The following is a 13,021-nucleotide window of genomic DNA, read 5'->3' on the forward strand; positions in this document are numbered from 1 at the left end:
TTTTGAGAGCTATGTAAGAATCTTATTTTCCTGGTAAGATTTCAGTTACTGTTGATTATGTGTTACCGTCATCCAGGTGCTAATTTTATGTAGTAACAATGATTGTTATCTGTGTATTTTTCTTTGCCTAGATATGGTACTGGACAACATGATCGCCTCTGGCCAGTTGGACGAGTCCATCAGAGAGAATGTCAGAGAAGCCCTTCTAAAGAGGCACCACCATCAGAATGAGAAGAGGTTCACCAGCCGGATCCCCCTAGTTCGTTCTTTTGCAGACATAGGCAAGAAACATTCTGACCCTCACTTGCTTGAAAGGAACGGTGAGATAAGTTGTGGTGTCCAATTTTTCTAACACTTTACTAACAGCATTCCAGCTTGTTACAGTTAGCATTTGGGAAAAGAAACTCATTTTTTGTAGATAATTACATAGGTCTTTTATCTTTTTAATTCTTTTTTCAAAAAATAATAGTATTTGTACATTTAAATATTTCATTTCTGAAATGTCTTTATAATGTGGCAGAATTTTCTGTAGAAATTACTTAGATGAGAAAATTAAGCATTTATTCTGTTAAAATGGGACACTGAAGTATTGGTAATATTTAAACACTACTGTAGGTTTCCCTCATAGCTCAGTTGGTAAAGAATCTGCCTGCAGTACAGGAGACTCCAGTTCTATTCCTGGGTCAGAAAGATCCCCTGGAAGGGATAGGCTACACACTCCAGTATTCTTGGGCTTCCCTTGTGGCTCAGCGGGTAAAGAATCTGCCTGCAATGTGGGAGACCTGGGTTCTGTCCCTGGGTTGGGAAGATCCCCCGGAGAAGGGAAAGGCTACCCATTCCGGTACTCTAGCCTAGAGAATTCAAGAGTCGGACATGACTGAGCGATTTTGACTTTCATTTTCTTTCAGATACTACACTGTACGTAACCCTGATTACTCTCCTCCTTGCTTCTTTGTTTCTGTTCAAGAATTCTTGTATGGTTGATATAAGAGCTGTAAATTGCTATCTATAAATGTAGTTTAATCTTTTGAAAATTCAAAGTCTTGTGTTTGGACCTTTAATATTAGATTTTTCCTAGGATTTTTTTTTTCCTCCTGAGTAGACTGTACTTGCTGGGCATAAACAGTATTTTGGAGCTGGTTTGCTTTTAATTTTCCCAGCTTTTTATTGACATAATCTGTAAAAGGTTTTTGTACTCGTTCCTGTTTCATGATGTCTTCAAGTCACGGAGGGTGGCACAGACCCACGTCCACTCACTCACGGCTCAGCAGTGGGTTGATGGGACTTGGGGAGACTGTTCGGTAGCTGCTCCCCTCTGTCCCTGTCTTACAGCTGGCATGCTGTCACTGCGGTTCTGTTAGGGTCTCAAAGATGGCTCTGATGTGACAGTGACTCTGGAAAACCCAGGTTGATCTGTTAGATCTCTGGCAGAGAACTGGGGTTGATCTGAAGGTCACTGCTGTGTTGAGCTGCTACTGTTACCCAAGGCACCTGAGAGTTACAGTGAAGAGGAGTGGGGGCTGGGCCACAAACCTTTCTGCTCATCCTTCTATCTCTGAAATAAGAGTGTGGCTCTTAGCTGCTACAAGCACACTCACAGGTGGAAGACTTACCACATGTAAAGTTAGCAGTACTCAGTCTCCTTCTGTGGCTCAGTCTAAGATAATTAAGTCCATTTTCTTCTGAGTATTTGACCATTAAAACTCTTTTTAATTTATTTAAAACTGCCTTTCTATTTTCAAGGGACCTGAAGAATAAAAGAAATCTCTTACGGGCCTAAGTTGAGTTTGAAAGCAAGCCATCCATGTCACCGCTTTTTTTCATCTTTCCATATATTGCATATTTTCTAGTTGAGTAAAGTGAACTCGTTTGCCCAGAGAGACCACAAATCTTTCTCCTCCATACATAGTGGTTCCTGATTATCCTCCAGTTGTCTGTTGGTTCCTTTTAATCATAAGACATTGGCTGTTTTCTTGTAGATGCCATTTTAGCATGGGCGTTCTTTTATTTTGCTGTACTACTATAGTTGTAATTTTAACAGTTTTTCTGCATCTGGCTTATTTTTTACCTAAATAGTGGTGGTTTATGGAGTAATAGTTAATATATGTAATATTTTGGGAATCTCTTGAGCACGTAGTTTTTATTATATCAGTAGTTCCCCACCTTTTTGGCACCAGGGAACTGGTTTCATGGAAGACAGTTTTTCCATGGACCAGGGTCGGAGAGGTGGAGGCTGCTTCTGAGATGATTCAGGCACGTCACATTTATTGTGAATCTCATTTCTATTATTACTATATCAGCTCCACCTCAGATTGTGAGACATTAGATTCCGGATATTTCTATTATTACTATATCAGCTCCACCTCAGATCATCAGACATTAGATTCCGGAGGTTCGCGACCCCGGACTTAGATCAGTTGGGATTGTTATATTTCTCATGCTTTTCCTAAAAAAAAAATATCGTTCCACTAAGCTACTCTTCCTTAAAATAACCTGGTGTTTGAACTATAAGTATACATGACCTTTTGAAATACTCTAGAATTCCTTATCATTGTTGTTGGTAAGAAATACTTTATCCTTTGCTAGTTAAATTAAACATCATATGTATTTGTTTTAATTTATCTGCTGCATTAGATATGGAAGCATATCTTAGGACATTTATTAATATCAGTTAGATAGTGAGCTCAAGAATATGTTATCTTTTGAAATTGACATGTTTCTATTTTGAAAAAACATTCCTGTGACTCGCCTTACGTTTTTACATTTTACTTTGAGAGTTTTGTCAGTAGATGGTGCCCTGTTGGCTTAATGTTATAAAGACTTGATACTAACTTTAAGTTAGGAATCACTAGATACTGTTCATGTGGGCTCTTCTTGTGAGAGAATATGTAGCAGTTTGGTCCAGTGTAGATAAAGTGCACTAACTATAAGCTGTCAGTGCTGGTAAGTTTTGTTTGGGGTTCTGTTTCTTAGATTATTTTTGTGCTATATTTTCATTTGCTATTTATCATTTTTTAAAGCAACAGCTTTGCATTGTTATTATTCTTTGTTTTAAAGCCACACTGTTGGACTTTCTCGTTCCTAACAGAATATTGTCCCTCTCCATCTGTCATTAACGTTGTTTTTCATTTTTTTGTTTTGAGTTTTGGATGCACCTTCAGAGAACTAATTATAGTTTAAGCCATTTCCCAGTGATTTTCTAATATTTAAAAATCAGATTGTCATGCTAACCCTGACAGCATGAATTTGAAATTTTGGACCTTTTTTTAAAGCTTGCGGTTTACAGTGTAAATTGATTTTTGTGTGTCTCGTTTGCCTTCTGCGATAAAACTTCATCACTTTTCATTTATTTGTTTTACCTCAGGGGAAGGCCTCTCAGCCTCCCGCCACTCTTTGCGAACAGGTCTGTCTGCCTCAAACCTTTCCTTGAGAGGAGAATCACCTTTGTCTCTTCTTGTCAGTCATCTTCTTCCTTCTTCGAGAGCCGGGACCCCTGCGGGCTCGAGGTGCACAAGCCCCGCACCCACCCCTCAGAGCAGCCCTCCTTCCAGCCCTAGCCTCAGCCGCCTTCACGCCAGAGCTTCCCGGCAGAGGCAGCCGCAGGCCCCAGAGCTGCTGGTGTCGCCTGCCAGTGCCGGCGTTCCCACAGTAGTAATCCATCCGCCCGAGGAAGACTTAGAAGCGCTGCAAGGCCAGGAGCAGAAGACTGAGGAGAATGTTGACGTAACTGCAGGCAACTATCCAAAGTCCTCACGTGTGGTGCTTTCTGCCTCCGGACCACTTGCACTTGGAATGCCTCTCAGCACATAGCTTTATCAGCATTATGTAGATGATGCTTACAATTTATTTTGACTTCTGCATGTTTTTTTTTTCTTTATAGTGTATTATAGAGAAGGATAGAATTATTTAAAAATTTTAAGTTTTACAATGATCTCAAAGGAGCTTACACATAATTTAAGCCCTTTGAAAATTTTTTACTGAGGTTTTACAGGTCAATACATTTGAATGGCTCAGACAAATGTAGACATTTTTACAAGTCATCTTTTAATTTGCCATGATTAAAAAAAAATGGTGGCTCTTCTTGTGCATTTCATTCCATCAAGTGAATGAACACATGCTTTACATAAAGTATAATGAAAAGCCTTTTATCTACTGTTTGGTGCTTTTGTGTAAGGAATGCAATATGTTTTCACCTTCCTGATAAAGGTAGAATGAATGTTCTTTTTCTCATCTTGTCTCTGAGAAGATTGAGGTTCACTGTTGACTGCCTGGAGTCATCATTATTCCCAGACTAGTTTTATAATTTGGAGTAGACTTCAGTTGTCTTTTATTTAATGCTGTATCTATCTTTAATCCGAATTTAATCTTGAAATTTTTAGGAGTAGAGTTCCTATAGTTGCAGATAGGATTTATTTCTACATAAATTAGAAAAATTATGTCTTAGTGGATAAACGGTTTGTAACTCACTTAAGGGTTATTATATTTCTATTTGATGAGTTTATCTTATCACTGTTTGTACAGTGAAAAAAATTAAGACTTAGAGATGTTAAGGTTAGACCATAAATGACCAGACAAAGGAATTGAACCCAGAATTACCTACAACAATAGTATAGAATTTCATTGTAAATTTTAATACTTTGTGGAAAAGATGTATTATAATGTAGCTAAACAACAATGGAGGAAGGATATCTAGAAATAATTGCTCAGAAATAATGAACACTTTTACTTCATTAAAAAGGACTAACAAAATTGACTATTTTTCTTGAACAAAAATAACTTGAAGTCACTTTCCCTTGCATTTGTTTTTACCTATATGTCTCAGTAATACTGACTATTTCTTGTTTTACCAGCTTCAATCTGATTAATGATAAGAGACTATAAACTTTGTATGGGAAGAAAGGGACATGCAGGTTCCCAGTGACTTATTAGGTCATGTTAAGAGGGTAAAAAGAGCAATTAACTGAAAATTGATGGACATAATTAAATTTTTACTCCCTCTGCTGTTAAGTATGCCATGGGATTTACTCGCCTTTTGGAAAAAACTAGAGTGTAGGGAAGAGAGAGGATTTCTGAGGACAAGGGAGAGCTCATAATTGCTATCTAAGATGACACTGTAGAAGGAATGTAGTCACAGTAACAGGGACAGCTCTTCCTTAGTCCCCGCTGCCTAGAGCACCTGGAAACCCTGCTGTCTTTTCCTGAAGTCTGATGAAGAAGGTGGCCTCAGCATCATTTCTGAGAGACCAATGCCAGAGATTTTTTGTGTCATGAGGTCACAATTTGTGAATACCTGTAGGAAAGAAAAACAAAGAAAGCAGTGTTTCCCATTAGCTATTTTTTAGAGAACGCTTACGTAAAAGACGCAACTCCCTTTCAGTGTTTGTGATGCCTTCTGACGCAGCGTTTCTTACCCTGGGCGCTGCTGGCATTTTGGGGTGACACTTCTGTGTGGTAGGGTGTCTTGTGCATCATCAGCTATCGAGCACCACCCTTGGCCCACACCCACCAGCTGCCAGCACCTTCATAAACTCCCGTGGATGGGAACTGCTGCTCCAAACACTTCTGCTTTCAAATTTTTAATGACAGGAAACTTCAATATCTTTGCTTAATTTTTCTCTAGGTAGATATGCTATTTTGAGGGGAAAAAAATGGAAGGGCAAAATAATAGAATTACCAGAGTATGACTTAAATCCCAGGATTGAGTTTATACGTACTCATATTTGCTTTTTCTTTTGCTTAAAGCAAGTAAAGAAAGTCCTTCCAAGTTATCTGTGCTCGTTATAGTTTTAATTTGGGGGAATTTATTCATTTAATTCTGAGCACTAGGAATTTACTGTAGGAGCAAGGACATTTCCTTTACCTTTCCAGGATATAGGTTTAACTTAGCTGACATTAGGAAAGCCTGCGTGGAGAAGGCGGTGGTGGGAAACTTTGAGTGTGCCCGGCCTGCCGCCTTAACACGTTCAAGGTGAGCAGGTAAGCCCCTGACTTCCTCGCGCCCTCTCTTCTGACTTTGGTGGAATTGAGTTGCAGGTCGTTTCTTCTTCCCATTCCTATTGAGCCTTCTCCGCATCCCATTCTTGTCCCCCAGGTGTGGTGGCTAGGGCTGTTCTGAGAAGCTGTGTCTATATTTTCTTTGGTTACGTGTCTGCAGGTTGGATGCAGTTTGTAGTTAGCAGCGTGTGTGTGTTGATGGTCACTTGTAGTTGCTGCCAGGGCATTCATGATACTCTTCATTTTCTTGTGTGGGAGTTGGTGGAAACCACTGAAAAATATCGCGTAACTTTTTCTTCTTCCCACTTGGACATGTATTTTAATAGAGGAATGGATTCTATTATGTAAGTTTAGGGACAAAGGTCAAAGAAGAGGCTAAAATGGAGAAAAATGAGTTCAGTTTAGGGAATAGTTTTTATTTCGGAATTGTTTACAATTTCTAGGGAATGGTTATATGGCTAAGTGGACTGCATATGACTAAGTGGACTGAAATTTGGGGTCACAGTGGCATCCTGGTGTAGGTGTTTAACAGAGAAGTGGGTGTCATGAAGTCTTCTTTTATTGAATTTAAGCTGTGAACTCAAATGACTTAGTTTCAGGTTACTAGTTAGTGTATGTTGTATTCTATAAAAACAAAAATGCATAGACTATATCTGATACGCTTAAAATTTTAAAATTTAATTGCCACTGTTTAAAGTTTATAGGCTCTAACCACAAACAGTGCAGTGGTGAATTTCTGTGGGTCGCTAGGCTGTCGTGAGTGGCAGAGTTAAAACTAGAGGTAAAGTCTGTGACAATTGTCTGGTGCATTTTCTCCTGTGATATTCAGTGTTTGGGGTAATATATTAATATTAGTGTAATATTACTAATTAGTAATACCAATATTACTGTATTAATATATTAAGATTACTGTATTCTTGAACTAGAAAGTTTGGGTGTTTTGAAAAAATTAGGTACATTTAATGGTAGAAATCTGTGTTATGTACTCTAAAATTTTTATAACATTTGAACTTTTTGCAAAATACATAGTAGTAATGATTAATAATATGCTACTGGTGTTTTTAGGTTATTTTTGTGTGTGGCTTGTTGCTGCTGAGTTTTACTTGAACTGAGTATACCTTGCATGAACATATATCTATCACTTGTAATCCAGACAAGCTAATTTAATAGAATGTATATCATTGGAGAAGGAAATGGCAACCCACTCCAGTGTTCTTGCCTGGAGAATCCCAGGGGCGGGGAAGCCTGGTGGGCTGCCCGTCTATGGGGCCGCACAGAGTCGGACACGACTGAAGTGACTTAGCAGCAGCAGCAGTAGCATATCATTTCTAATCCAAACAAACACATTTTATAGATTGAACTGTCTGTGTCTTAGAGGTTGAGTGAGTTGCTTAAGGTCACGCACATAGCTACAAAGTAGCCAAGAGGACTTATTTTAACATAGATCTGTTCCCTTATAAGATCCACATTCTTTGTATTTATATCGTAAAACATTGCTGTTGTGTTTTAACATAGTCCTTAGGAATAATGGCAGTAGACAGCACTTGAATTTTACCCAAGAGAGATGAAAATTCATGAGGAAACTTCTGATTATGAAGATTATGGCAAAATGAGTGTATATTTCATTGATGTAGCTCTTGCATTTGGATTTAGGGTTTATCAGAAGTGTTACATTGTTACTGATGTAAGTGTGTAAGTGTGGTTAGGCATCTTTAAGGTCTGCAGTTCACATGTCTAAGGATACAGTGACAGTTGATGTGCCAAGTATTTATAGTGGTGAGCAGACCCAGGTCTTCCACCTTCTCACTTTTTCTTTTTGCAAAAGGCCACCATTTTTGTAAATGCAAATTATGTTATTTTAAATGTTAACATGTGTAGCTTCATTATGGCTTAAAATGTTATTCCACTCTTGCTGGTATGGTACTAACACTGGGCACTTTTTTTTTTTTTTTTTTTTTACCTAGCACATTTGCTTTTAGTAAACCCATCACTTTCAGGATATGAGCAAATTCAGGTTGCAAAGTGAATTTTCTTCTTACTACTTGGGAATTTGTTTGTTCTTAAATACAGGTATTTTGGCCTCTCCACAGTCTGCACCTGGAAACTTGGACAATAGTAAAAGTGGAGAAATGAAAGGTAATGGAAGTGGAGGAAGCAGAGAAAATAGTACTGTTGACTTCAGCAAGGTAATTTCTGTTATGAACTATACATTTTCATAATCATGCTTACTGAGGCAGTTGCTAGCAGTGTGACTGTATTAACAGAGATTATAATAATGTTTAATAACCGGTGCTTGTAAACCTGATGTGATGCTTGTGATGTTAATTTAAGATAAGAAATTGTGAAAAAAGGTAACAGTCTCATAGCACTTGAATAATGTTATATTTTACTAGTGTCAGAAATTCTGACAATATGGGAGTAATACGGTGTTTTCCTCTATACCCACGCATAGATATCACAAACTACAGGCGTTTGTTGTGGAGCTGCCACTACCGGAAAGATAATTCTGGGAGTGATGTTTCAGCAGTAACAATTCAGCCTTTTCTCGGCTGTAATGTGATCCCAGAATTACTGTCCTGTGGTGTCAGTGCTTTCTGGAATGTAACTGGGGAACATCGGTGCTTCCCCATGGGTAGGGGAAGGTAAAGACATGGACTGAAAATAAACTCACCTGTCTCAACTGTGATTTTTAATTTTTATAGGTGAGTGTTTAAATGAAATGTGAAAAAGAGCTTATTTCAAAAGAACAAAGCAAAACCCTGCAAGTTCAAATTACAGTTGAATTTAAAGCATACTTTATGAGTACTACCTCTGAATATCTGATATCCATTGCAATTTTTTTGATGGTGTTGGATGGTATTCACTATAGGATACAAAGTCAGACTTCTAATTAAATGCCATTATTTCAAGTAAGATTCAATTTTTAAGCCTTTATGATGCGAAGTCTATAGATCACGTTTTGTAGAAAAGGCACTTAAATGATGATTTGCGTTATAGCTTACTGAGCTTCATGCTCTGAAATTAAAAGCCTTGCATTTGGGACATTGTACTGTTGTTCTGTTGGAACCTGATCGTGTTTTTATAACTGATGCTCCAGTTATCTCAGATGAGTGTCAGGCTTTCAGCAGCGGAGTTGCTGTGAGCAGGTTGCTGTGGTCTGTATCACAGATCTCCTCTAGACGTGGCGGGTGCTGTTCCTTTGTGTTGCTCCTGTCACAGCTGTGCTTTCTCTCACTTGGTCCATCCCTGTGCACACCCGCTTGCCCCCTGTCGGGCAGGACTCTGCCTCCTGGCACTGTAGTTGTGGCACGCTGGGTGTGGGACTCAAGAGGCCTGCTGTAAGTGCTGGATTTGTGTTCCTAGAAGCCCTGGTAGTGGTTGTTCAGTGACTTGTGTGAAGCTGCATACACACGAAGAAGTTCCTGTACTTCGATATTATGTCCATAACCTTTTCTTTGTAATTATACACAGACAACCTAATTCAGTTATACAGCACTACCATATACGTATGCCAATTATGACTACTTTACTTGTAAATGAAAATAAAAACGATTTTTCCCACTTACTGAAAATACTGGGGAATGCCCATAGTTCATTAAAATAAAAAGGATTTATAAAATACATAAAATACCAAGGAACTAATTCATGTCTAAGATTAAACAGTAGATAATGACTAAATGAATATTTTTAGAACTGTGTATAATTTCATGGACCATTGTTAGTTTGTGAACTATACTTTTGTCTTCAATAGTTTTTTAATGAATAGTGCTATATCGGTAATGTAGATCTCTGCAGTAGTGAAGATCATGACAGTAATCCAGCTGGGAGTACTGTTTGGTAGTACTGTTTTGGTTGCCCTTTTATATTCGTCAGCTTCATTCTTTGTACTTGTGAGAATTTTGGCACTTACACATCCTTTAGATCACCAGTTTTGATTAGCGAATAGTAGTCTTAAAGCATCTTTTTCCTGTTTCCTTCTAGACTGATTAGTACCATGTACACTTTATTTTAAATTATTATTTATTTGTCAATAGGTTGATATGAATTTCATGAGAAAAATTCCTTCAGGAGCTGAGGCATCCAATGTTCTGGTGGGAGAGGTGGATTTTTTAGAAAGACCTATAATTGCGTTTGTGAGACTGGCTCCCGCTGTTCTTCTCTCAGGGCTAACTGAGGTCCCCGTCCCTACAAGGTAAGGGAGGGTTAACTGCAGTTAACGTTCTTCCAGAATGTCCCAAATCTAGAGGAACATGTTGCTTTATGTAATGAAAACTCCTTTTTATGGTTAACGGCGTCATTGCCCCAGTGCCTTGACTATTAGAGCATTAAAGATTTTTCTTTCTTTCTGGACTTCCCTGGTGGCTCAGATGTAAAGCGTCTGTCTACAATGAGGGAGACCCAGGTTCAGTCCCTGGGTTGGGAAGATCCCCTGGAGAAGGAAATGGCAATCCACTCCAGTACTATTGCCTGGAAAATCCCATGGACAGAGGAGCCTGGTAGGCTACAGTCCATGGGGTCGCAAAGAGTCGGACACGACTGAATGACTTCACTTTTCTTTCTTTTCTTTCTGGAACTTAAAAAAAGCATCCTTTAAAAAATACATTGCATTTATGTTTTTATAATAAAGTTCTGTTCATAGTATGTTCTGTGCAGGCACTGAAGTCAGAGAGGATGGAGTTGAATCCTTGCCCTGCGGCTTTTTGTGGGATGGTCAAGCCAGGCTTCTGCTTTCTAAACTTTCCTTGTAAAATGAGGGTAACAGTACTTCAGGGTTGATTAAATGTAATAATGCCCCTGAATTAGGCAGAATGCTTTGTTCTGACCTGATCCAATCTTCTGTTCAATATACATTAAGAATAATTAGCAAGTTGTGTTATTAATACAAAGTGTGATCAGTTAGCTACTGATTATATGAACTTAATTACAAATGAGAATAATTAAGAATATATTTTTATAGTAATAAATATGAAGAATTAATTGCAGCCTGATTGAAATGTACATGCTAGTTTTTTTTAATAAGCTTTCCTGAGTTGCATTAATGGTACAGTACTGAGATAAATGAGAAAAGTAATTCATAGATTCATGTTTAAATTCTTACAAACCAGGAAGATGAATACTCCCAGTTTGGATAAGTATGAATATTAATATTTTACTGTATGCTAATAAGAATATACCTAAGTAGGAAGTTAAATAATTTTTTTTGGATTTCCCTAATAGCTCAGTTGGTAAAAAAAAAAAAAAAGCTGCCTGCAATGCAGGAGACCCCTGTTTGATTCCTGGGTCAGGAAGATCCTCTGGAGATGGGATAGGCAGTAAGAGGTTGTTAAACAATAAGAGGCTGTTAAACGATAAGAGTTGCAAATAAAATGCTTTTACTTCCAAAAGGGTTAGTCCCTTATTTTCCCTTATAGTGTCTTTATCCAGATTGTAGTTTGAGGGACCATGAATTTCTTATGAATACTCAACTATTTTCTTAAGCCAAAGTAAGTACTTAAATGGGATTGGTATTCACTTTATTTACTTATTTACTTCTTTTCATCAGTACAGACCAGAAAAAGTTGTTTACTCAAAATTCGAAAGGATATAGAAGATGGGCAGCACCATCTTTAATGTAAAACACTGATTCCTTAAGTACTTTTTTACTCTAAGAAAGATGGAAAGTAATAACTTGGCAAAACTTAATTATGAATGCCGTTTTTAGTTTTGTGATTCGTCTGAATAGAGTTGCCAACCTTTTTGCGGCCATTAGGATGTGAGGATGAAAAGGAGGTCTGAGTAATGTTTCTGTGTTTACATTCGTGTGATTTCTTTATGATTCCTAGACTTATGTCTGTTGTTCATGTTCAGATCTCTCCGTTTTAATGTTCCCTTAGGTTTTTGTTTCTGTTGCTGGGGCCTGCAGGCAAGGCACCACAGTATCACGAAATTGGAAGATCAATAGCCACCCTCATGACGGATGAGGTAACGAACACGCCCCTGGACGCGGACACTGATTGTGAAGCATATAATGCATATTAAATTATAGACTCTCTTACCTTCTTTGGTGATTTTAAAGTGTATTTTATGGATCTTTCTCTTACAGTATTTTCCTCTGTGCTGTCAGTAATACGCAGATTTGAATAAATCATCTCCTTAATGTAGATGTATCCGTGGCCTCCCTGTTGTGTATTTGTTTAAGCTCTTCACTGCTGCCTTAATAGAGTCTCATCTCTGTGCTTTTTGAACCTGATCTGCTCTGACTGGCTCCTTTTTTTTGCTGTTTGCCCCGCCCACTTGGACTTCCTTTCTGCGCCTTGGATATGATACTCGTGGCGGCCTCTGGACGCTGAGCACTGTCTCCACCCTTCACCCTACTCCCTGCATGCTGCGCCCTCATCTCAGTCAGATTCCTCCTGCAGCGCTTCCTCCTCTGAGACACCTTGCTCAGCCACCCTGTTCTCCCCCATCCGATTCCCTTCCTTCACCCTGCTTCATCTGTACAGGACTTTTTGTTATCCACCTGCAGTAGTGTATTCACGTAATTGCCCCTGAGTTCTTGAGTGCAGGGACTTTGACTTATCTGTGTTGTGCCTGCCAGAACTTCCCTGGTGGCTCAGTGGTAAAGAATCCGCCTACCAATGCAGGAGACATGGGTTTGTTCAGTCCCTGGTCCGGGAAGATCCCACGTGCTTTGGAGCAACTAAGCTACGACTCCTGACTGAGCATTGCTCTAGAGCTGGGAGCTGTACATGCTGAGCCTGTGTGCCCGAACCGCAGAAGCCTGCACACTCTAGAGCCTGTGCTCCCAGCAAGAGAAGCCTCCACAGTGGGAACCCACACACCGCAAACAGGAAATAGCCCCTGCTTAGCACAGCTAGAGAAAAGCCTATGTAGCAGTCAAGGCCCAGCCCAGCCAAAAATAAACAACAGAAAAAGAAAAGAATTGTACCTACCAAACAGTAGGCACCCAGTCAATAGGAAGGATCAAATTAATTAATTATTTTAAGTAAAATTGTTATCATACCTCATTATACCTTTAGGATAAATG

General features: G+C 38.9%; 1 protein-coding gene across 10 annotated transcripts in view; it reads left to right on the plus strand.

The window, feature by feature from the left end:
• The window catches only part of SLC4A7 (solute carrier family 4 member 7), a 123,687-nt gene that overhangs the window by 60,718 nt on the left and 49,948 nt on the right, over nt 1–13,021 (plus strand). For 8 of the 10 annotated variants that reach the window (XM_027523456.1, XM_027523450.1, XM_027523447.1 and 5 more), the window contains 5 exons: nt 132–320; nt 3,365–3,733; nt 8,065–8,180; nt 10,029–10,186; nt 11,868–11,955. In XM_027523456.1, coding sequence (XP_027379257.1) covers nt 132–320; nt 3,365–3,733; nt 8,065–8,180; nt 10,029–10,186; nt 11,868–11,955 — 920 coding nt within the window. The remainder of the gene's footprint in view (nt 1–131; nt 321–3,364; nt 3,734–8,064; nt 8,181–10,028; nt 10,187–11,867; nt 11,956–13,021) is intronic. The other 2 variants (XM_027523455.1, XM_027523454.1) reach the window with 1 other exon arrangement.

This window comes from Bos indicus x Bos taurus, chromosome 22 (genome assembly GCF_003369695.1).
Source record: "Bos indicus x Bos taurus breed Angus x Brahman F1 hybrid chromosome 22, Bos_hybrid_MaternalHap_v2.0, whole genome shotgun sequence".
In the NCBI taxonomy this organism is placed as follows: domain Eukaryota; kingdom Metazoa; phylum Chordata; class Mammalia; order Artiodactyla; family Bovidae; genus Bos; species Bos indicus x Bos taurus.